Source organism: Melanotaenia boesemani, chromosome 21 (assembly GCF_017639745.1).
Source record: "Melanotaenia boesemani isolate fMelBoe1 chromosome 21, fMelBoe1.pri, whole genome shotgun sequence".
In the NCBI taxonomy this organism is placed as follows: domain Eukaryota; kingdom Metazoa; phylum Chordata; class Actinopteri; order Atheriniformes; family Melanotaeniidae; genus Melanotaenia; species Melanotaenia boesemani.
The window spans coordinates 14,828,761-14,854,505 of NC_055702.1; the positions used below are offsets into that span (position 1 = coordinate 14,828,761).

At 38.2% G+C, this 25,745-nt stretch overlaps 1 protein-coding gene across 2 annotated transcripts in view; it reads left to right on the plus strand.

Annotated features, from left to right (window-relative positions):
- The window catches only part of svild (supervillin d), a 47,400-nt gene that overhangs the window by 10,610 nt on the left and 11,045 nt on the right, over positions 1-25,745 (plus strand). For both annotated transcript variants that reach the window (XR_006008905.1, XM_041973659.1), the window contains exons 2-19: positions 1,330-1,843; positions 5,373-5,407; positions 8,033-8,094; positions 10,892-10,989; positions 11,871-11,967; positions 13,160-13,698; positions 15,089-15,224; positions 20,205-20,352; positions 20,506-20,589; positions 20,709-20,795; positions 21,133-21,316; positions 21,698-21,870; positions 22,534-22,689; positions 22,901-23,037; positions 24,013-24,160; positions 24,340-24,485; positions 24,622-24,797; positions 25,040-25,175. Coding sequence is in view for 1 of the 2 variants with exons in the window: in XM_041973659.1 (XP_041829593.1) it covers positions 1,455-1,843; positions 5,373-5,407; positions 8,033-8,094; positions 10,892-10,989; positions 11,871-11,967; positions 13,160-13,698; positions 15,089-15,224; positions 20,205-20,352; positions 20,506-20,589; positions 20,709-20,795; positions 21,133-21,316; positions 21,698-21,870; positions 22,534-22,689; positions 22,901-23,037; positions 24,013-24,160; positions 24,340-24,485; positions 24,622-24,797; positions 25,040-25,175 (2,931 nt within the window). In the remaining variant the exon portion in view is untranslated. The remainder of the gene's footprint in view (positions 1-1,329; positions 1,844-5,372; positions 5,408-8,032; positions 8,095-10,891; positions 10,990-11,870; positions 11,968-13,159; positions 13,699-15,088; positions 15,225-20,204; positions 20,353-20,505; positions 20,590-20,708; positions 20,796-21,132; positions 21,317-21,697; positions 21,871-22,533; positions 22,690-22,900; positions 23,038-24,012; positions 24,161-24,339; positions 24,486-24,621; positions 24,798-25,039; positions 25,176-25,745) is intronic.

Here is a 25,745-nt window from a genome sequence, read left to right on the forward strand (position 1 = left end):
TTTAATGGATGGATGGGAAGAGAGCTTACGTAACATTCTTTCTCTTCCACACCCACATTCATTCATGGACACACACTAATCTATGTTATGTTTTTAAGCTGTATTTTGTTTTTTAAAGGAGCTGAGAATCCGGCTTCTGGATCAGTATTTATGGACTAGATATGGTCATAAAGAGTCCATTTGAAGTTTCTTCAAGATTTTGTTGCAAAATAGTTTCTTTCATTGACCCAATTTATTCAAACTTATTTGTCATTTTATTATATATTCTTTATTTTCTCTTTTTCACCTCAACCTCTTCATTAGTAACACTGTCTACAGTACACAGTTCTCACTTATTTTTTGTTCTATCCTTTGAATGTGAGTGGTATGTGCTAAGTTAACTCCTGCCCTGTAATTTGAGGGAAACCAGGGGGCTACATTAAACTTCTCTGTTCCTCTGTATAAATAAAGCTGTCTCTTCTCCGTGACTGTCCTAAAACATCATAAAAATACTTATCCTGTGAGAAACGTCTGCAGAAAAGCCCCTGTGCTTGATGTGTAGAGGGTTCGAAAACGACACATAATGATTATTGCTGTTGTCAGCTGGCATGCAGTTAAGTGAGTACAGTTTTCAAACTTCTTCTTCTGAGCCCTTTTGTGGTTTCTGCTCTGAGAATATTTAATGGAATAAAGTGACTTCAACGCTGCCTTCTAATTTTTTTTTTTTTTTTTTTTTTACTTCATGAGTGAAACTCTTTTAGTGCAGTTTTCACTGTGCTAAAATATGTGACAATGGGATGTTTTTTTTTTATCAGTTTTTATTAACAGAAGTACATGACGGATGTGTAGGTCTGATAGTCAATATTACCTGTGACAGGGTGCAAGCCTGTGACTTGGATAACATGTACACAGAAATACATTTAGTTTAGTGTTTTCTGTAGTGAATTTTATGTAGTATATTGAGAATAAAAAAAAAGGTTTTGCCTAGATACAAATCCTCTACTAAGTAGGAATTAAAATGGGATGAAGAGTTGTTTTGATGTGTGTTTCTCACTTTCACCCCCTGCTTTCTCTCTTTTTATCACCTCACTAAAAGTGAGTCAGTGGAATAAAGCTTATGAGTCTCACTGCTGTGGTTGGTTGTTGTTTTTTTGAGCTGGTTGACATCATTTTTATGAGGGAAGTAGGGGGGTTGAAAGTGTAGGGCTTGGCTTTTGGGATCTCTAGCTAAGCCCGTTTCCTATAAAATCTGCAGAAGCATATATCCTGCTCAATCAGGTTGACACAGCTGTTTGGTCATTCATCAAAGCTTATAGCAAACTAATGATGTCTTCCTCTGTTTGTTTTCAGTGCTGCAATGCTTTCAAAGAAGTGATACAGTGCTTTGAAGGGCGCATCTGCAATTAAAGTTGGAAACCATATCTGTTGGAGGAAAAGCTTTAAGTTTGATCTCTTGAACAGCGTTGACCTGCATAATGGACGGAATAGACACCTTGCAGAGCTCTGCACCAGAGACAAAAGCTGAGAGAATTGCTCGCTACAAGGCAGAAAGAAGAAGGGAGCTGGCCGAGCGCTACGGCAACACAGATGAATTCACTTCCAAATATGTCAAAAAGGACAAGAAAATTGCAGAGACATCTGAAATGGCATCATCAGCAACCGGGGAGACAGAAAAACATGAGGATAATGCATCAGAGCCATCATGTACCAGGAGGGGCTTCAGGAATAAAGTGGCAGACACTGTGGAGAATGTTGGTGATGATCTTGCCCAGGAAAAAGAGAAAACTACTCGCCTCAGAATAGACACAGCTTCATCCTCAAAATCTGAGATTGTCTCCTCCACAAAGATTTCTTCTCATTTAACGTGAGTTCATTTACAAAGTTTAAAACAAACACACACTTCTTTTGGCCATTGTTTGTACAGAACAGTCTGTGTATCAAAAAGTTATCAGTAGACAAAACAGAGCTGCAGCAGGCGCTGGGTTTGAGAAGGCAAGTGCAGACGTTTCTCCTAAGAATCATGTGTTATTTAAATATACTGATATCTATCTCTTGCTTGCTTCCTCCCAGTTAGTGAAGAGGAGACACATTCTGGCCTGTTCAGGGCACACTTAGTGCTACTTTTAAGTAAACACAGAGGCAAACTCTTCCAAAGTTGGCCTTGCATGGAACGGAGAGGAGCACCACTTTCTTTTTCTTTTTTTTTTTCTTCATGTTATATTTTAATGTGATGTAGTGACTGCTTGTTTGTCTTAGATTTTTAACTTTTAACCGTCTTGTTATTTTTTCACATACAACAAGACGGTAAGGGTGACTTGGAAGACCTAAAAGTATGCTATTTGTTAACAGGATTGCTCCTCTGAGAATTGTACCTACATGGAGGAAAACATGTCCAGTCGAAGGTCTGTGGATGTTTGGGTAGTAATGAAGCTGAGGATTGCGTTGTGTGCACATAGCTGGACGTGTCTGTTCCTGAAGATACTGCCAGAGGGACTGACAACAGAGAGACCAGAACTGAGATTGACAGAATGTTGAGATAATGTCAAAGTTAGGGGCTTGGAGGCAAATAGTTATTAGCCCAGCTATGTTTTAATGCCTGTTACTTAATGAAGCAAGATGCAAAGATACTTGTGAGTGATTGCCTGCTAGATTTTATGCATTGATTATTTTATGGGTTTAGCACAGACATGTCTTGTATTATAGTAGACCTTTTAGAGTACATTCAACAAGCATTTTTCAGCTAGTCTGATCAGTCAAGCCATTTGCTGAACCTATTTAAACTTTTTATTTTTTTTTTTCTAATTGGCAGTGCTATTGTTAAACAGCATGATTACAAAGGTCTATCATTAGATTGATTCAGACTAAAAAAATATATTTCTAGCAATAATAAAATTAGATGTTTATGTTTAATTGTATATATTTGGATAAAATGTCTTTCATCAGATCACTGGTTCAACACACTATAAGGATATTTTGCATTATACAGTCCCACACAAAGTTCTAGACTAATAATTAGACGTGTTATTTCTGGCATGCATGCCAGTCATTTTTACTACTGAAGTTGTCAATGTTACGATGACATGAACTGCATGCCACAGTCCTGTTTTTGCAAATTACAGAAGAGACAGAACGCTATTGTTTTTAGTCATCAGCTGATGCTAGACATTACTCGTTCTAGGTGGCAATTGGAGTTGTGTCAAAATATTCTTATAAATCATTCTAATTTCTTCAATAAGAGTATGTTAAATGATGTGTAGCTTTGCATGCATTCACAGACCTTTTATTAGAAACTTGTCTGTCTGTTAAAGAAATAGCTTACAGGAACCGGACCCCAGCTGTCACAGTGATAATAAAACTGTCAACGAATCTATCTGCGTCAGACAGTTACCCTTCCCTTGTAAAGTTAAAGCTGAAGGGTGACATTCCAAAAAAAAGGCTAAGACTTGGTGCCAAAATGAAAAGCAAGATCAGTTATCTGAAATTATTACAGCTACAATAAGAATGGTAGCCGAAATGTGTATTCTGTGTTGACAGTGCCACAACGAGAGGTAACGCAACTAATTTGTTTGACCATTTACATCGGCAACACACAGCTCAGTATGACAAATGCAAAGCCAGATCTGAGTGTTGTCCAAAACAAACAAAAAATAAAAAACTTGAAAGCCTTTGCAAGTGTTACACCTAATGAAAAAGGTTCCAAATGGCAGAAAGAAATACCAGATGCTATCACGTTTCACCTGGCTAAAGACATAGCATCCATTTATGCTGTTTTCAAAGATGGTCAAGAAAAATGATCAGCTATATTGACAAATGGTATGTTATACCAGCGGTTCCCAACCTGTTTTCCTTGGGTACCCCCTTCATGCAAATACTAAAAAGCCATGGACCCCCTGCCCCACCCCCTGCTGAAACCTTGCTCTGTCGTATGCTTTCAAAAGTGAGCTTATTCTGGCTGAGTTCTGTCCTTCTATAAAGCCTAAGTTAAATTAATAACATGTGGCCATACTTTTTATTTTTTAAAATGGGTACACTGTGTTGACATTAATCACAATGGCTCTGAATGTGTGCTCCCCCTGTGCTCTGTAGGGGACCCCCTGTGCTCTTTAGGGGACCCCCTTGGTCATGCACTGCTGCTAATGAAAGCTGCCGCTGTCAGTGAGTGTTAAGCTGGGTGCATAGAAGCAAGGATCCTGGATTTCCCCATCATAACATTGCACTGAAACAAAAATGATCCATGTTACAATTGTAACTGCTGGTTTTGCTGTCAAATACCACTATTTGAAGTAATTTGTAGGTGCAATACTAATGTGTGTGATTGTTTCTTTGGAGATACCTGCATGTAAGGCCTTTGCCAGCCAAGAAATTTGAGCAATGGCCACAAAAGCTGAAGATGATGAAATGATATCAAAGAAAACTATTGTGCTATCTCAGTGATGTGGAAATAATGCAACGCTAAAAACGAAAAGGATCACATAACGCAAGATTTATTGGAACTAAGAGTCCTGTTAAGCTTTAGAGACAAAAATCTGCAGTGGAATGTGAGACTCTTCACTGGTGTCAGGTTGCATGACAAGACAGGGCTTGAAAGAAACGATAGGATTGTCTGTGTTTCATATCTGGGTTTTTAAGATGTTTAGTAATATACTAAATGTGTCCCACAAAAACAGAAATACACCCAACTATTTATCCAATGAAACACATGTTAGAAAATACTACAATATATTGTGAGAAGGAGTTCTTTTACTCTACAGCTTGTCATCATGACTGGTCTCCAACTATTTTTGAATAAAGTGTCATTTTAAATGAACAGATTCACTAAAGAGGTTTAGTTTTTTAAATAAACTTGGTTCTATGCAAGCAATGCCAATCACGCAGTGCCCAGCTGGACCCATGTCGACTGTGCAGCTTGCCACTGTCTGCCCTTCCTCAATAACCTTTGACCCTTCCCCAATGTCCTTTTTGATTCTCTATTGTGCGTAATATAGCAGTCTCCCCTCCTCCTGTTACATCATCACTGCTAACCCACAGGCAGCCGCTGTCTACATCCATTTTTAACACCCATTACTTAGAGATGAATGGCCACCTTCAGATACTACACAGGCGTTGCTGTTTCATCACAGCACATTTGCAACTAGAAGAGAAATGTGTGTAAATGTTGTATGATTCATATCATGTGAGGCACAGTAAGTGGCTAGCTGCTTTTCTCCTGTTACAAGCTTACATGGGATCATTTATATTAAATGAGTGTGAATGCATTTTTAGACTTTAATGGTTCAAAACTTTTTTTTTTTTTCTTTTTCTTGTTTTACAAGCGTTAGTTGTAACAGACATATAATTTAATTACTTAATTATGTTTGCGAATGACCTCATTTGTCTCTGTCTTTCTCTGCTAGGCTGCTGGAAACTGATGACACAGAGGAGCCTATGGGTAAGATGAACCCTCCACTTTCACTGCACTCAGGTCATCTATTGTTCTACAGAATGCTTTCTAATTCAAGAGCTTTCGATTACTCCCTCTCAAAGGAATACTGAGCTCATTGTTGATGTCGGATCACCTATTTGGTTTATTGATGTTGGCTTTTTAATACTCGTGTACAGAGGAGTAATGGAAGAAAATAAATGTAGCTCTGTGCTTGACTCAGTTTTGCTGTTGAGAAATCATCAGAAGTGAAGGATTTAACCCCTATCTAAAGTTTCGTATGAGAAAATTAACATGAAGAGTTACACAGTCAGCTTAATTTACAGACTGGGAGCTGCAAGTGTGAGTCTAATTTATTGTAAATCCGTTTATATTATAATTGAACTTAAAAGCATAGATGTATTTGTGTGGTATTTTGTTTGTTCTAAGACAAGATCACAGTTTCCTATAGTCTTAATGGGAGGCTTTTCATTCACTATTTTTATAATGGTAGCAGAAACCTAAAAAAATCAATGATGGCTTGTACCCAAATTCTGTAATCTGGCATTTTTATTTAAGATATGTACAGACTTTTCAAACGACAGACCTATTGTGTCATGTGTAAATAAATTAAAGTCTAACCAAATGCTGAGCGTTTGATTATGGTGCTTACACACCAACTTGAATAGCTTATTCATTGCAGTAACTCTGGTTCCAGCTTCTTTCCAAAAAAAAGCTATGATGAGGACATGTAATGTAAAACAGCAAAGACAGAATTGGACAGTCAGTGCCTTTTAAAGCAAATTAAACTAAATAAAGTAGCTGACATTTGTCAGGTGACCTACAGTAAGTGCAGCGTGTCCAAGTTAATATTCCATCTGACTTTTGTTTGTGTTGGAAAAACATCTCCTTTGATCTAAGTCTTGCCATGCAGATTTGATGTGTTGCACCATTCTTCAGGGCCTCTTTGCTTATATTTACATTTGGTTGTTGCCAGGTCAAAGGTCCATCCCATAAGCGCTTACCAGCTTTAAGAAAGACGGATGCAAACCCTTACAGAATAGTCTATGAACTTAAGAGGGTTTTTTCCATCTCAAGTTTCTTCTTTTGCTGACTGTCTCTAGTTTTGACCTTGGATGGTTGATGATGTGAAAATATTGGACTGAAGTCAAAACTGTGAGTGCAGCCTGAGTTGAGTCACCAGTCTGCAATGCTTAGTGTTTCATCACTTAAACTAAATCATGCTAAGTTCTGGACAGCAGGGATTCTTTAAAACATAAAACAAAATGGGAGCTTTTGTTTTTTCTTCCATTGGAAACAAGCTATTATTTAGGCAAGAAATTTCACATTGTCGAGGCAATAAAAACAGATTTATGGGGGAGAGTGGATTCAAGTGGGATGACTGAAGAAATTTGTGTTGTTTTGGAATACCATCAAATGTAGTGGTTTCCTCTTGTTCAGATTAGAAGATTATATTCTCAGGTCTGTTTTTCATTAGACAGTTCACATGAGACTTCATTCTCCTTTTCTCTAGCACAGATGTTAAACATGATGAGAATTAAATCTTCCATACAAAAAGTCAAATATGTCTCTGTTGATCTATTGCAGTGACGACTTACTGAATCCACTGTTGCTAAGCAACTTTCCAGATGCTACCAGAAGCCAGTGGACACATTTAACGTTTCATTAACCTTCTAGTTCCAAAGACGTTTCTGAAAAGCTAGTGAAGCTAATAAAATAATTAGCTTCATTGCCTAGCTTTTAAAAACTGTAGTCCCTCATACCGTCACTTAATCTCTTGAAAAGCATTTGTGTCTTTTTACATACGTTTGCATTTGTGTGTAATTCATTGTCATTTTTAGTGCATCATATTCTGAGAGGCAGATTAGTGAGGAGGAGTTTGCCAGAATATGTTTGCATTATGTGCTTTTGTGTGATCAGTGTTTGTGCTAATATTGCATAAACATGTGGGTACCATCCATCTGTGATCCATCATAGATGGATGGATGGAACAAAGCACACTAATAATAATTAGTCTGTTTTGACTCTTCAATTTCACATGTGTAACTTACAGGCTTAATAAACAGAATGTGAATAACCTTAAAATCAGCTCTGCTAAGTCATGTATTCATCAATTCTAGCCGTAACCTACCCATATCATACGGTGTGAGTATGACATGTTTGGTAATAACATAATTATTTAAACTTCATGTAAAAGCTACGCTAAGCTGTAAAGTCACATTGAATTTCCAAACTTCTTCGCAGACCTATTTTTCATAAATGACCTAAATGCAATGGTAAACAGTTTTTAAATGTCCTGATGAAGACTGTTTCATTCAGTGGAGTTGCTCTAAATATTCTTAAAATTCAGGTTTCAGATAATGTGTGGATGTTAATAAAACCTACAAAGAATATTGGATCCATTTTAAGCCGTAATATGACTCAGAAAATGATAAAATGATGGTAGATTCTGCCTGTTTAGTTGTGCATGCTACCATGATGGACATGATGTTCTCTGTGTAAAACCAACTTGTGACAGCACTGTATAAAAACCCAGATCAAAATAAATGAAAGTGACGTTCTAGTGGGGCGTGGGTCTTGTTGGGGTCGCCGGGGAAACACTGATGTTTAATATTGTGTATGTGTTCTTTTCAGCTGATAAGAAGCCTGTGGACTTGGGCAACAAAGGTGTCACTTCCAAGAAGTCTCATTTTAAGGTACAGCAGTTTATTTTGTTTCACTTCTCTTTGTGACTGTGACTAATGTGTCTGTGTTTGTTTTCCCATAACAGGGTTATTGTAATTACAATCTTTTGTGCTCCCTGATGAGGACCAAAATCACTTTTTTGGGCAAAACACAATCATTTACTCAATGTAAATCATTATAGTGGGTGTAAACTCTTGGTTTACAGTCAAGCTAAGGCTAAATTTAATTTAGATTTTGGATTCTATCTTCAGTATAGAATTATGAATCTAAAATGCTTTTCTGGTGCTTTTTGGTTGTGATTGTCAAGTCAGGATTGCTTTTCTCACTACTGTCCTCCAACCTTGTTGCAAATATTTCATTAGTTTACTCAAAGTCCAGTTAGCATACAAGAGGTCAGGATGATGGGGGGTTTTTAAAGTTCCCTCAGCTGGATCTTTAGGTAAAAGTATTACAACACGTCACTTGTTTTTATTGATGATTTGAATTTTGATTTAAATGTAAATGTGATTACACTTCTATTTATTTACCACATTTGGACAAATATTTGAATTTAGAATGAAAAAGAAAAAAATATAGCCTCATGAGAAACTTTTCCAACCCTGTCCTATCCAAGCTTGTGTTTACTTTAACTACAATAACTCCAAAAGCATCAAGGTGACAGCCAAAACCCAAGCTTCCAAACTTGAATTTACTCATTTCCAGGGGATGTCACAGTTGGTACATTTTTCTATAGTCTGCGGTTAATTCGTTCATTTTGCGTGCAGACTTACTCAAAGCCTTTTCCAGTGCAGCTGGTGCACACTTCAGTTCCTTTCTGGAAGTTTGCTCCATTAATAACAAATTGAGCCATTCCTTACAGCTCTGAGCTGTCCTGCACCTGGATGCAAGCCTGGCCAAAGTCATGAGTTCAGCACACACAGTCCATGGAAGTCTTAAACCAATTGTGGGAAGAAAAGTTTTCAGCCTATAAGATGGACTCTGGAACAGAGACTGGAGAATGTCCCTGATCCAAAGGGAGATCTTCACATCTGAGCTTACAAATGAAGAATCTGGTTTTCCCAGGCTGCTTAGGTTTCAGAAGTGGTTAGGTTTCGTAATGTTAGATGTAAATAGCTGTTCTAATATGGCATTTGCAGGCCAGGACCAGTGCCAACTTGGCCAAGTGAACCCAGATGGTAGCAAGTTGCTCCAACCAACAACCTTCTGGGAAAACAAGCTCTCACTGAGACTGACTGAAGTTTGTTGACATTCTACATCTCACAACCTTTCAAATGATATCTTACACTTACAACCACAATACTCCTTCCTATACATCTTTTATTCTAACCTCAATCTCTTATTTAAAGGTCTTTTATTCAACCGTCAACAGCAGCCACATATATATTTTTTCTGTCTTCACTTTTCCCCAATCACTCATTTCCCCTCCACATTCTCCGTTTAAAACCGGTGAGTCAAAGTCTCCATCAATACAGATGGAGTAAGAGTGAGGTTACAGTACGTCTGCTTTCCACCAAGAGATTTGGGCAATAAAACAAGTACTAGAAGACTTTATGAGAGAGACACAGCTCATTTATATGTCAAATTTCCTGACTGAATTTCTCTATGCAAAGGAGAATAAATCCTGCTGGGTGGAAAATAAGTTCCTTCTTTATGATCAGTGAGCATCACTTAATTCATTAGAGGCTTCTCTAAATTTTGGGAAATGTTTGCTGTGTTCCTCACAACTGGAGATCCAATTACTTTCACTAGGTCACCTCAAGGGGTCCATTACAGTGTTTACTCACAAACATGTTTTACTCTGTACACTGATTGGAAGATTTCTCACTAGTACAATCTATACAACACAAAGTTTAAGTCAGATGTATGGTGTCTGGCTTTTGTTTAGTTTCTTTTTAAACAAATTATGCTGTTTTTAAAAAAAATAAAAATACTATTTCTATTAAGTTAAGTAGTTGAAGAACTGAGTACACTATCAGTCGGCTTGTTATTATTATTTTAACCTGTTGTCATCCATGGAGATTTAGCTGCATATTAAATGTCTTGTTAGACTTATGATGTGTGGATCACTATTATTGGATAATGATTTGACAGGAACGACTAGGTAATGCACTTGTCAAAACTTTGTAAATGTTGTCTAGAGATAAACTCTTGCCCAAAAAGTATTAGAAGGTTTCAAGCTAGATAAATTGTATGAAAGTGTGTTCATGTAACTGTTCCTCTGGGTCATTTAATTGAGAAATGGTGGTTATGCTTAAGAAGAAATTGATAAATTGTTGTAGACCAAGAAAACTTCCTGAGGAATGTGCTTAGAGAATTGTCAGAAAGCAAAGCAAACTCGCAGTTTGACTGAAGAAAACCTCTAGGAGGATTTTGTTTACTTTAGGGTGGCAGAGACACCCGCACAGAAACGACTTTCACCAAAGATTCATCAATAGACAAAGTCTACTATGCCCTCATCACAAAATTCAGCAATATGAGTTTATATAGGGCTTATGGTGGGTGAATCTTGCATGCTCTTCTATCTCTCACACTTACTCTTTTCCAGCTACATCCTACCTCACAGTCACACAACACCACCCTGAGCTCTAAACAGCTCTGATAAAGTGTTGCAAGGGTTAACTGCTTTTCTTAAATGGGTGGAGCCTTATTTATTCACTTCCCTGATCAAGAAATCCTTTACAGCTGGTGTTGTAAGGCTTCAGCAAGATTTCTATTAAACTTAAGCATAATACATAAGTTCAGGTCTCTCTCTCTCTTTCTCTCTCTCTCGCTCTCTCTTTCTCTCTCTCTTCCCCTCTTTATTTGTAGGAATTTGAGGGGATGGATGACGGAAGCAGCGGCCAGCCTGGCGATGAAAGAGTAAAACATCAGCTAATTAGCAATGATGAAGAGGAAAATCATACCAGGTGAATGATTCTGACTGATTCCCTTGCTAGCATGCTCGGATCATTTTGTTAGACTGTATTAACGTATTTTGCTCGCCTGCAATGAAACCTGTTGACTTTATTGCACACAAAACAAGCAATCAGATTGCTACTAGCAGACACGTGTAATTACAGATCACTTGAAAGGGTGTTGAACATTGTAAACAGCTGCAGAGATAAACTAGATAAACCTGCAAAGCTCGCCTTTAGCAACACACATTTCTTATTCACACACACATAGACATACAGACACTCAGGTGCCTGTTGTAGTAGTAGTTGTATCCATAATATTTCAAACCAGACAGTGAGAGTTGGAGGTTACTTAGCACTGTAAACTTGGTAGAGTGTGCATCTGACTTTTGAGATTGTGTGGTTACATTAAAGATGTGACTGGTAATATTATTGTCTGCATAGAGTGTGGATGTCTGCAAATTGTTCTCAGTTTCCTCACAAATCAGTCAACTCAAAATCAAGATCACAAGATAAGCAGGAGCTCATCATTTTCCAGTTTTAATGTCCAAGTATCTCTGGGTAAGATGCTGAAACTAATTGCTCTCAGTCTTTAGTGTATTATGGACAGACAGAAGTGCTGTATAGATGTGTGTGAATGTGGATCATGCTGTAAGTGTACTGAGTGGTCGATGAGACTGGAAAAGCTCTGGATAAATGCATTCTATTTCCCATTAGAAAATCTTTTGTTAGTTGTTGGGTAAGATTATGCTGTGCGATTTCCCACATGAATTAGAAATAAAAACCCTTTATAATAGATGCAATGACGGAATTGTCTTTGCATTAATATTTTACATATTGTTTCCATCTTTGTGTCTTTCCACAATCTTTGTCCATTTTTGCTGACATATCAGCTGCCCTAAAGCCAGTATCAGAAAGGTAACAGAGAAGTCCACAGATGAATCTTCCTGGAAGGAGACACTTGGACATTCTGCCACCACAGAGGAAAAGGTCAGCTTTCCCTTAAAGTGATGTATTTTGCAGAACAAAAGCTCTGAAACTTATCATCAGGATAAGAATCGGTTTTCATAAATCAGTTGGCTTGTCTGTATAAAATGTCTCTGTGGCTTTTGTTTTCTACCGCTGCTGTTACACTGAAAAACACCATATGTAAGCTAATTCCAAACCTCTTACTCATCTTACCTTTGGCTTTGTTTTTCTTCAGTCTGCTTTAGTTTTAGTTTTCTGCTTTTGAACTCTACTTACAGATTATAATTCATGACACTAACATCGGGTTGGAGGATTGACACACACACGCACGCACATGCTCTTTTCCTGTCCGGACAAAATATTATTACTTTACCCAAAACTTAAACCAATCTCCACAGGTAATAAAATTATCACCACATACTTTTCTTTCCACACAAATGCCTAGATGCATTATGCACTCTGGTGCTCATTAAAGCAGACCACCAGGTTACCATGCTCTGTCACACCCAGCCTGGCCTCACAATCTGCTTCTCCTTCTAAATCAGCACGCCTCCCCAACCTTTGGCCTGTCAGTGAGATGCCTGATGCTGCTCCAGCTGCTGTTGTTTCTTTTAAGTGATAACACATTGAACACACACAACACATACATCATTCAGAGTGTATTTTGAAGAAAGTAATACTATTTTAAATGCGTGATTACAGCTTCAGTGTTGGATATTTTCAGTTAGTTTGGTTTGGAAGCATCTGTAAGCTATTAAAGACCCTAAACATGTCTTACAGATTTCCTGACAAATGGAAAATCCTTTTTTAATCCTTCTTGACACAATATTAGTTTTTTTTTCTTTTCACTTATTAAATCTTAGAATAAATGAGTGTAATCTTTTCTGCCTTTTTTATGGCTTTACTGTGTCTAACCCATTTTTCTCATTCAACACATTCACATAGTCTCTTGTTAACAGCAGTGGGTCACTGAAAGTAAAAGCAGCAGTTGTGAATGGAAGTTTTTTTTTGTATATGTGAAATATGAAAATGTGTTTTAATTGTTTTTGTGGAAACTAATAGTAAAACCAATTTTAAAAATGGTCTTTTTGAAGAGTAACTTGCATTAATCCAGTATCCACTTCCAAGTTTGTGTTAGACTTGGTAATAAATTTAAAAAAGTGTTTTCCAAATAATAAAACTGTAATGGTCTCTGCTTCCTCCTCCCTCTTAGCCTTCCAGTATCCTGTCAGATAAAGCTCTTTCCTTCACAAAGAACAGCGACTACTCCCCCCCTCCTAGTTCTCCCTGCCATTCTCTGCCCTCCCTGCAGCGCCAAGACTCTGGGCCTCAAGGCATCAAGGGAATCCTAAAGAAAAGCCGCTCTACCAGTGTGGAATCAGAGCACAGCGAGTGCTCGATGTCTGAACATGTGCCAACCCGGCAAAGCGGTGTAACCCTGAGCCACTCTGAGAGCAGGGAGGAAGAGGATGAGAAGGAGGAGGAGGGGGAGGAAGAGGTGGAGGAAGAAATCAACGGGCAAAGTGACAAAGAGGATGAGTCATTAGCTGATGATATCACAGACGGTGGGAGCTTCAGCATGGACAGAGAACAGGGGGATGGTGGCAGCAGCACTAGCAGCAGAGGGAGTTTTGAGGAGATGCGGAGCCCCTCGCCCGATGAGAGCCTGGAGAAGACTTCCACAATGTCAGAGGATGTCGACGAACTAGAGAGCAGTTTGGATGGAAGTCTGGGCTCGTCACTTAAACAGAGGTCAGGATGTACACAAATGGGAGCATAGTAATAAGGCACTAAGTCTAAAGCCTAAATGGGCAATAAAACAAAGAGAACAGAAACATCAAATATCTAAAATGTCAAGTTTCACAAAAACTCATGTAAGCTGGCAAATGGCATGCATATGATCAGTACTGCAAACAAAGTAAAATAAAAAGATAATCTCCTTGTTTTTTGTTTACTTTCATAGGGGTTACTTATAAGACCAGATTCAATAAATAAACAACAAACAAATACATTTGATATAATGACAAAGACTAAAAATTCACTTTAAAAAATCCTCTGAATCTTTCCAAATGTATATAAAGATTTTTTTTCTCCCCCCAAAAGTGAACAAATCATTTGGAAGTGGGTGTATGAAGTGAAGTGTTTTTTTTATTTTTTACAAGAAAAAAATGAGAACATACTTCCCTGAGAGCTAAGTAGGTTAACTAGTTCCAAAAAGGACTCTGATCTATCCTTGAATAACTGAAAAGTTCAAAAGTGAGAACCTGAGCTTATTAAGTCTGAAATGGAAAAGAATCTCCTCTAACCAGCAGGCATGTGTTGTGGGAGACTGTTAAACTTCGATCAAGAAAGACCAGTCTCTGGGCTAGCTGGGTTGGAAGGCTAATTTTTAAAAAAAAAGGCTAATTTAGTGTTTGTATAGCAATTCTGAATTCTGTGGAGGGACACCTGAGGCGAGATTAAACCAAAGGTAGTTTCCCCTTATAATTCATATTTAGGTCACACTCCCACGCTGTCTTTATAAGGGTAAGGTATGTTGAGCTGACCATAGACAGTTCTATAAAACATAGATGCATTTCTTTTGTTTTGATTCCGTAGCCTCTGGATCTTTATCTCTCTGAAAGTATGTCAGACATATCTGCTGACTGCTTTCTGTTTAACTCCATTACAGTGCAGCTGTTGACGAGTGGCCATGTTAGCAATACATATCTGTCTATGATAATGTCCACAATCTTAATGTGTGGAAAATGTCACATGGTTTAGCTCGTTCCTCCTAACCTACAACACAATCTCAATTCTGTGTCCATGTTTACAATATTATAATGAAACTCTGATCAACTTATAGACAAGCTCAGAAATACTACTTTCACCCCTACACTTAAATCCAAAGTAAAGATAGTAAATTCATTAATTATCTGTACTGCTTTGTTCATTAGTGGGAGGAAGCCGGAGTACCCAGAGAGAACCCATGTAAATACGGGGAGAACATGCAAACTCCACACAGCAAGGCCACCTGCCCCCAGTTTGAACCTCCCCACAGCCGAGGCTCGAACCAGTGACCTTCTTGCCAGGAGGCCACAGTGCTAACCACCACACCACTGTGTAGCCAAGGTTGTAAAGTTGTTCATTTATTTATTAACAGACTGGCAGAGGTGACGGGTGAAGAGAGTAGGAGCAGAGAAGGACTGAAGAAGCAAAAGCATTCTGAGGTGATCCAAACATCATTGGCTGATCGCTTCAGCCAGCTCCAAGATGCTGAAAATTCCTGGAAAAAAAAGGTTAGTTCTGTGTACTCAGCTCACGTTTGTGTTCTGCTGCAGAGTTGAAGACTTGGTATATTTTAACACTTGTGTTAATTTCCTTCTAACTACATGTTAGAGAATCATTTTAAAAGAACAAAATTTCAATCAAATAATTTGATGCTGGTTAACTTTACAAACGTTCATTTGGATACATAGAAAAACTTTAGTTGCATGTGAACTCAAGTCATTTGCAGTGCTAGTAAAGCTAATTTCGGCTGATCTGAGTGCTATCAATTGGCATCTTGTGGGAACATGCCTGCAAGCTGTCAAACCAGAGACATTTTTTTCAGGATTTTAAAATCAAATTTAAACTTTGCCATATTCTAAATCATTCCCATCATGCTGGGTGGTTATTTTTCTGCAATTTGACAAACCCAAACCACATATGTATCACAGTCTTACAGAGAGAGATAAAAGCCACTTTTATTGATGGAGCATTGCTTTTAAATCAGCCACAAAATAAAGAGTTATCTGTTTTTGGGGGGTTGGAGATGTGGCAGTAATGAGGTAAGAAACTAATATTGTTGCTTCTCCTCAGCTTTGTGTTGAGCTGAGGAAAGAAATTGGCTGCAGACACATTTCTTTCTCTGCTGAATCAGCTTACTTCCCGGGGTTGCTGCCAAGAGGGTGTGTGGTTAGGAAGGCTTGGGGGTTGCAGCAGATTTGGGACTAAAGATCCAGAGCTTAGTTAGCCTCCCAAAGAGAATCAAAGACACACCTACTCGCTTGTAAAAACAAAATCCTACACCATGACCAAACACCTGCAAGCTTTCCAAGCTAATGCTTCCTTCTTTTATTGGTTTTTGTACTCCCTTTTTCTTTTCTCATCTCAAAGCTGCAAAAATAAACAAATCCATAAGCAAACGGTCATGTTGATCATAGTTTTCTTTGTAACAACTGTACCTGAACATGTGCGTCACACAAATTTCCACAGGTCACCATAGGTGATCAGAGTGTGTAAAGACAACTGAAATACTACCTGCACAATGGAACACTAGGTTATAACCTCTCCATGGATAGCACCCCTGTGTTCCACATGGAGATCCCAAAAACATTTAGTTGGGGTGATGTCATGTATTTAAACAGAGCATCTTCTGGCCTGATGTCTGTCAAGTTCAGTGAACCTCCTTGGGGATTTCTGGTTTGAGTTCATACTTCATCCCAAGATGAGCTAACCTCAGACTCACTCAAGACTGGAAAAAGCCCCTCTATAAAATTAGAGCAATTCCTCAGTCAAATACTGATGTATGATGTCATTCTATATTTGTGTGGTCTATCTTCGTAACATTTAATCAGCAAAAAGACCATAAAGATTTACTGCATTTCCATTAATGGCACATAAACTACATCTTCTACACTTGCACACAAAAACAAGAGCCAAGCTGTTATCTACATGTATCTATAGTGGTTCTAGCTATTTCCTATGAAGTGGAAACAGATATTTGCTGTAGTTGCTTCTGTACAGGTTTGGGAAACTTGTTACTAATGTGGGAAATGCATAGTTTGGCTAAATTACAGCTATTAATGCCATGTCTGCATAAAATCAATCTTGTTCTTTTTTTTTGTTTTGTTTTGCTTATTTGTTTGTTTTTATTTGCTTTGTTGTTGTTAGATTTTAGGAACAGCAATTGGTTTTCATATTATCTTTTCGGAGTTTGCACATTGAAGTGAGATGACTGCATTTTGGTAGAGATGTGAGAGAGTGTTGAATGTAACCTGTATGGTTCAACCAATGATCATGTCCAGATGTTTCCTGTCAAGCCTGCAAAACCTTTCTGTGCACCATGGTGTTGTAAAGTGATACCTTGCTGTAAATTTGATTTAAAGAGAGTTGGCTGTGTCCTGAGGAATGGCTGTTAGTCATAAGTTGTGTTGACCAATGTCAGCTTTCTCCTTGTTAACAAAAAAAAAAAAAAAAAAAATTCCTGCTTTGTGTGCATTAATACAGCTCTTGGATAACACTAGGTTGCACTCTTTTTTAGTTCCCTTTACTAAATCCAACGTTTAAATAAATAATTAAGAAATTCCTTCCAGTCTTTGAAGAGTGCTAAATGTCTGGGTTTCATATTCCAGTGATGTCTCAACAAAGAATTTGTCATCTCTTCAAAAGTTAGAAAAATTCACAGTGCAGCTCCCACGCAGAGACTGAAGTGTGTTCATTATTAGTTGAAAACATTGGTCTTGGTGTGGTCATTTCCAGTACGTGAATTGTATATATTTAGCTGAAGTTAAGTTTAATATTTTGAAGTAAATTGTCAATGTAGCCTTAATCAGAACCTTATCTGGGGGACTTTTTTTCTTTTTCTTTTTTTTTTTCTTGGGGAGGGGATTCCCAACATCAAATATACCAATGGGAAAATGTATGTTTAATTAACTAAATGGGAAGGTCACTTTTAGACCCATACACTTCAAATATGAATGATTTATTTGTGCTCATTGCACTCTGTAATTATTTGCATCTCCTTTTTAAAGCATTGATATAAACATTCTCATTCCAGCCACTTTTTCATCTTCTGTTCTATTTACACTCAGCAAATGACCTAGAGATCCTTTGGTCACAGTAACTCCAGCTGCTAGAGTCTAATGCTGCCCTGCTTCGTCCCTATTTTCCGCTTGTAATTCTCCTGTTTTCTTCTTCTCTTCTTGTATTCCCTCTTCTGTTTACCGCTGTCTCAGTTTCTACTGTCCTCTGCGTTCCTATGGCCTCTATATACACTTGCAGACTCCTCCCCTTTCTTTGACACCTGCCTGTCTTTCCCCATTCCTTCAGGTGAGTGTGTACACATGCGTGTTGCATGTGCTTGTTTTGCATGGGCTTAATTTCTGACAATGTTTTTAATCTTCCAACATGTTTCCTGAACAGTATCTCACCTTTTTTTGTTTCCCACTAAGCCAGAGCTCACCTGGTGTTGCCCCAGGAATGATTTTTCTTTTTTTTTTTTTTTTGCTGGTTCACAGGTGGTTGATATCTGTGTCAGTGGTTCAGCTGAGGAGCTGTTTACACTGTACAGTACTGCAGGGTTGAAAAAAAATGGTTTTCTGGTGGTTTGGGGCTTTTTCCTCCCCTCTCTCTGGGGTCCTGTCAGGCCAAAGTATTTCCCCTGTCTGATTGACTCCAGAGACAGGCTTCTTGCTTGATGGACTCTTAACAGAATATTATTGCGTGAGAGGGCTTCAGGACAAGTACATGTGTTAAGAGACTGTAGTATAATGTAGAACAAAACTGGTGTGTTTTTGTTTTTTGTTTAAGTATTCAAAGGTAAATTAAATGGGATTCAACCAATCCTGGTGTAAAAAAAAATAATACTGGTACTCAGTAGGTGGAGAAGGTTGATCATGGAAGCTTTGTTTCCATTGGTGTAAGAGAGTGTATGTGTGTATAAAGGAGTGACAGCAATTTGCAGTCTTTCTTTGTGCATACAAGCCCTCTTAAATAGAATTCCTTTAACTTTTGTCCCATATCTGACCATCAATGCAACATGTTTGACATTTAAGTAAAAAAGAAAAGATGTTTGCACAGAGTGAGGGAGACATGGAGAAATAGTATCTGCTCTCCACAAAGATTGTGCGTTTTCCGTATAATGAATATATAGTTTAACTGCTACTTGCTTCTGCTTAACAGGCTTAACAGTTAATCCTTCTTAAAATGAACTTGACACATGAAAGCTCAGAGCTTTTTGTTTTTTTTTTTTGTTCTGTGGACACATGGGAAGAAATGAGTACAAGGTAAAAACACATGCAGACAAAACATTTGCCAGTTAATTGAATCACTGGTTTTAGGTTCTGGCTTCACATATTCTTGGTAATGAGTCAAACGTCGTTTCGTTTGTTTGTTTTGTTTTGTTCTTGTCTGTTTTGTGTTTAGTAAGTAAAACTTGTGGAGAAAACTTCCTAGAGGTAAAATATCACCCTCTTAGTGTAAATTACATTATGCTTGGGACATCTAATTTGGCTGAGTACTCAGCTGACTTAGAGATATAGCTAAAGATAATTATAACCTTAACTCTGTGTTAAGGATGAGCAACTTATTTTTTCTTCTGATTTCTCAAGCTACACCGCTGCTCAGCAAAGTTTCAGCCAGACATCTTTTTCTCTTTAAAGCCACTGACATCTGTAAATGTTTAAATTGACTCTACGGAGCGTGAAGATGACGACAGCCAGCAGATTACACAGATCATCATTCATCCACAAGGAAAAATCCACCATAGCTTCACTGAGCCGTTTGGTTAAGGGATTCCCTGCCATTTGTTTGTCTTTTACATAAACCCAGTGCTGTAGGATGCACATCACAATTGCCACAAGAATTTGCTGCAAGGATTACAATTTGTGTCAAAATAGCCTTTCTTTCACTTGAGTTGACATTTTTTTACAACTGTCTGCAACAAACTCTTTTATTTTTGTTAGAATTGATTTCTGCAGTCATAATATAAAGATACGCCGATTTTGCTTGAGTATGTGAAAGTTGCCACTCGTGGTGATTTAGCCACACTGAAAAGCTCATTATTTGTCAAAGAGGAATCAGTGGCTGCAAAATTCTTTGTTGGAACATAAAATGCTTCAGATATTTAGGACCATTATTTACTGTAACACAGTTCCAGTGGGACAGGGGGGCAGTAAAAAGTCACTGGTTCATTTTTACAGTTGAGTTCAGGTGTGAAATTGGCAGCAGGAGTAAATCACACAAGGAACACTATTTAACTCTACGGATGGATGGTAGTGATACATAAAAACTGTCTAACCATCAGGATTCAAGGTTCTCCGTGTTTTGTGTTTATATAAATACAGTCATAAATAAAATCGCCTCAATATGGTTGCTTTTGGACAGAGCCAAGCTTCTGCAAAATAAATTAGAAAGTCATGGGACCATGCATCCTTCTAACTGTTCCTGTGTCCCGTATAGCTTGTTAATAACACTGTTGCAAAGTTTTACAGTGGTTTTGTATTTAAATCCAACAGAAGTCCGGATTTGATCTGGAGCCCAAGATGTCATTGGCTGAAAGGATGAAGACCCTCAAAGACAAGGAGGAACAGTGGAAGAGCCGTGGCAAAGGAGCCGCCAATGACTCAGTCCAGTTCACTGTGGCTGGACGAATGGCTAAAAGAGGTGAAGTTTTAGTTGCTCTGAGTGTATTCTACCCAGGTCAAGGAAGCGTATTAGTTAGTAATGACAGATGTAAACATTTGCTTTCAGCTGGTCTTTGTTTAAATAAAAATGATTGTTTTTCATCACTTTTTTTTCTTTTGTGGGCTCTACCAGGTCTCGTGTCCGATACTGGAAAGGAAGAATCCCCCATTATATCTCTTAAGAAGTCTAATGCCACACCTGTGAAACCACATGAAGGTATTGTTTGTGTAGAAGTACAGCAGATGTTAATTGTTCAGATTGTTCAGATAAAATTGTGTATTTACAGAAATCCACAGCCATCATTATGTAAATGAATATGTGTCTGTCTTCCACAGGAATCTCCAACAGAACCGATGTCAAAGTGGAAGGAGATAAACGTCTTGACAAGCTGGAATGTTTCCTGGACAGGCTACACAATAAAGGTACAATCCTACTCTGGTAATAATAGTGATATTTCCACATTTTGTTATTCAAGACCTTTTAAACTTGCCTTTGTGCAAATGTTATTCCACACTTGTTGCAATAAGATCATAAGTCACTCTTATTTCAGATATTTTGATCTTGACTTAACATTACACAGATTCTTTTGAGTCATGTTATCCAACAATTGTTTACATCAGAATCTTCTTCTTGTGGTTTTTGGTCTCATTACTGAAAGCACAAGTCAGTAAAAAAAGCCTCAGTAAGAAGAGAGATGTTCTGTGAACCTTTTCCTGTTACATTTTTCCTGTTTCCTGCCATTATGGTGGTGGGCGTCAGGCGTGAGCAAAAGCAAGACCTCTACCATCGAGGTGACAGCAGAGATGGAGAAGGAAGTGATGACGCTGGATGATGAAGAGACGTTTGGGAACTTCTACAAATCCGTCTCACCCTCGGCAATCCTGGACTCCAGTGTGGTTTTGACAGAAGAGGACCTCAGCCAGATCCAGCCTGATACACCCAAGTTAGTTTAAAATTAATCCAATTGTTCTATTTTGTTTCTTACAGACAGAAGTGTGCAGTTGTGTATTTGGCAGTGTTTATTTTTCTGTCTATTAGCAACATAACTCAAAAAGTTGTGGACAGATTTTGATAACATTTTTAGGAAATCTCAGAAATTAAATAAGGAACAAGTGATTCGATTTTGGGGGTGATCCAGATCACGGCCTAGATCCAGGAATTTTTTTAAAGGGTTCTTTACTATGGAGAGATAGGGATCATTTTGCCATTTGAGCTTTTTACTCAAAAATATTGCCCACAGTCACTGGCAAATAAACAAACAAACAAATAAACATTAAAATAAAATGAATCAGAAATAAATGTCTTATTTATTTTTTGTCATTAGGCTCACCTCAGCTGTAGCAGAACACAAGCGAGCAGTACGGCCAGCCAGAAGAAATCAGGGCTCCAGGAACCCTGTGCGGGCTCTAGCAGCCCGTAACGACATCCGACAGGTCTACACCGAACAGAGGCTCAATGTGGCCACGGTGGAGACCAAAAGGATCCAAGTGGAGAGGAGTAAGATTACTTAAACTTGGGGGAAAGAATTTTACTCAACCTGTGTGCAAATTTAGACAGACAATCACAGGAAAACATGACGCAGGGTAAAAAATAGATTATGTAAATCTTTCAATATTTGAAAATCACATGTTTTAAACTAAGCTTCCTGTAAGTTCCTGCTGTGCATAAGACAGCTTGTTGTAGAGCAAATTTCTCCTTTTTATAAGAGGTTTAAGGCGTCATATTACATCAGAAAGAAACTTAGTGGTAATGTAGCTTCTTACTAATTTTCAAAGTGAACACATTCAAAGTAAGATACAGCAGGATGAAAACTGGTTTAACTAAAGAACTGAAAATAATATGAAGGTACCAGCAGCTGTGTTGGTCACTAGTTTATCATCAGTTTATTCTGCTGCTTGCTTATTTTCTACATTGAGTTCCTCTTTGTGGATACTCCTCGGTCATTTATGACCTTGGTGAGCTTTTCAGTTTACACAAGAGGAAGTAGACACTGCAGCACATATGTGCCTTTTAGTAGCTTTTAAATGAATCAGGAATCACAAAGTGTTTCATGTCTCTTATAGTCTGTTTAAGGTTTGTTAAGAATAAAGAACACGTATCAGTTCATTGTTTGGAGAGTAAATGTTGTGTCCCTAAACTTCTTCCTAATCTTCCATGTAGTGGCAAAACATTCCAACCTAGCCGACGTGGCCTTGGCAGGACTTGCCAGCAAGGAGAACTTTCGTAAGGTCAGCCTGCGCAGCGTGAAGTCCACAGATGTCGTTACCAACAACAGTGCTGTGCCTTTCAATAAGCTCATGCTTATTCGCATCAAAGGTCAGAAAACACAAGAGACATTACTTTGTTAATGTTTGTTACATGCTCTAGAAATGGATTATAATGAAGAGTTGATGGAAAAATGCCTAAATTTCACTTTCCTGTCATTCTTAAAGAATAGAAAGTTGCTCAACCACAAAAAGAAGATTTTCTTTTACATATTTATCAGTGGTTAATGTTGCAGTAAATTAAAAGCTGTGGATGTTTGCAGGTCGGAGGCACATCCAGGTGCGCTTGATGGAGCCTACAGCTCGTTCCTTAAATAGTGGGGACTGCTTCCTTCTTATAACACCGAAACACTGCTTTATGTGGAGCGGAGAGTTTGCCAATGTCATTGAAAAAGCCAAGGTACTTAAAAATCACACACAGAATGAGAAGTTAGACTCTTGCATGCAGCATATCGGCCCTTCAGAACTTGTGTTTGCATGTTTAGACAGGTGCTTGTACCAACAACCTATATTATAAACAAACCTCATATTTGTTAATGAGACTGTATCATGCTGCAAGATGTGATTTATACAATAATTTTACATACTTTTAAATAGATATTGAAACCTATGTGGTATCTGTTTATCATGTGAACAGATACTGGCCAATGAATATCCAAAATCTGCAAGGTTAAAGAATTTCCTTGAAGCTTTCTGATTTTGAATATTCAGCCAAGCTCATTTTACCAGGTCTTAGCTGCATACAGGTCACTGGTCATGTGGATAACAAAAAAAAGGCAAAATGCATTGGTTTAAATAAAATCTCACAACCAGATGAGAGATTGTGATTTATTCTTTGTAAATACTTGCTGTGACAGGAGAACCGAGACATTGTCCTTTACACCAAAAGACTGGCAGTGCAACAGCTGAACAGTTCGTAGTATGCATAACATGGCATGTTAATCAGTGTCCAGATTGTCCTGAGACATTTTACCAGTTTTGGGCTTTAAAAGCAATTACAAAAAAAAAAAAACAGCTGTTTCCGCAGCAAACAAAAAAACAGCAAATTTCCACATTCTGTTGGAAATTTAACTTTCTTATCAATCTGTAACAGATTTTATTTCCTAGAGGAAACTTTGCTGAGCTGCATTTTCCAAACATAAGGGCAGCACGGAAGGATTACATGAGCTGCAGATGTGGCTGTACACTCATGATTTTATTTTCACTACAATCAACACACACTCACTGCCTCAAAGTGATAGAAGACCGTCTGTTGTTCATTTAGACCCATATTTCAGTAGATCTTTCACAGAGCACTCTAAAGACACTTTATTTATAATTGGTAAAATTTTTACCGACATACAAGTATAACATACAATATGCTTCATATTAACAGGCATCAGAGATGGCATCATTTGTTCAGGCAAAGAGGGACCTTGGTTGTAAGGCCCCTCAAGTAACTGTTCTGGAGGAGGGCATCAACACTGAGAGCAGATGGGCCAAAGAGTTCTGGAGCCTCCTGGGAGGAAAGACCCAATACAGAGGTACAAATCTACATCTTTACTACACAGGCTGACACCTTTTTACCTCTAATAATACTAAAATACTTAAGTTCTGTTCCACCCATACAAATTCAGTTGTATTGATCCTGTCTAACACACAGTCCACCCTGCCACACTGTACATATTATGACCCTGATAAATTTACTGTGGCCGTGTTACAGGAGCAGGAGAGCCAGAGGAGGATGAGCTGTATGAGAGTGGGGTGGTCGACTCTATTGGAGTGTATAGACTCCAGGGAGACAAACTGGTGCCTCATGAAGATGCCTGGGCCTCCATCCCAAGTGTATCCCTTCTCAACTCTAAGGAGGTAACATTACTTATATGCTTAAGACGTTATATTAAATGTGAAAAACAATTTTGATTCATTTTACATTAAGAAATAACAACCCAAACTTCTTAAATGTTGTCTCTTTCTTTCTCCTGTTACTACTTGCACACACCAGGTCTTAGTGTTTGACTTTGGCAGTGAAGTGTACGTATGGCATGGGAAAGATGTGCCCTTGGGTGACAGAAAAGTAGCTGTTAAACTGGGCAAACAGCTTTACAGCGGCAGCTATGACTACAGCAACTGCAGAGTCAACCCTTTAGATGCCTCCTGCACAAACAAGGACGTGCCGCAGTGAGTATTAGGTGTAACTCCTACCAAAGCAGCTAACTCTGCACACGTTTTGCCTCATGCTGTAATTTGACTTTTATGTTTTGTACTTCACATTTAATAAATGAACAGAAAGTGGGCAGAAAAATTTGCTACATTATATCTTGTGTTGATGCAGCCCCCTAGTGGATTTACTAGAGCAACACAGTTACACAGATGAGGCATTTTGTGTGTGTACGTGAGTGTGTGATATGTGTTATTTGCAGGAAAGGAGAGGGACGTCCAAGCTGGGCTTTGTTTGGCCGGCTGTCGGAGCACAATGAGACGTCCCTGTTTAGGGAGAAGTTCCTGGACTGGGCTGAGAGGAAAAAAGAGGAAGCAGCTCCCACAGAGGAACTCAAGGTAGATTAGATTAAACCGAGGGAGTTTCTGTGTTGAATGCATCATCCGTGACAGCTGTCGAGTGTTTGTTTAGTATTTTTTTTGTAGATATCAGGATAGTTTTTCACATTAATAAATTTAGTATATAATAAATGAATAACTACAGCCCTGACCCTTTCAAATTTCCCACGTTGCCCACAAACTTAAAATAACTTACATTTGTGTCATCATTCTACTCACAGTAGACAAAGCATGAACAGGTTTTTGAAGTGTGTTGTTAAGTTATTAATAATAAAAACTAAAATAACCTATTTAAAATAAGACTTCTGATTCTTTGACAGTCATCCTGGCGGAGCTTCAACAACTTTACTGGAGCACACTTGTATCTATTAAATTAATTAGACATAATTAAGATGAGACAAATTTATTTTAGGGTGAAGCAGGATTGTGTGGGATTGTGTCACAGCAAAGATCTGGGGAAGGATATAAGAACATTTTAAGTTCCTTAAATTACAGCAGCTCCATTTCAAAGAAAACAAATTTGGATTTTACTTTATTACACCTGGCTGCCCAGTTACACACAGTAATTGG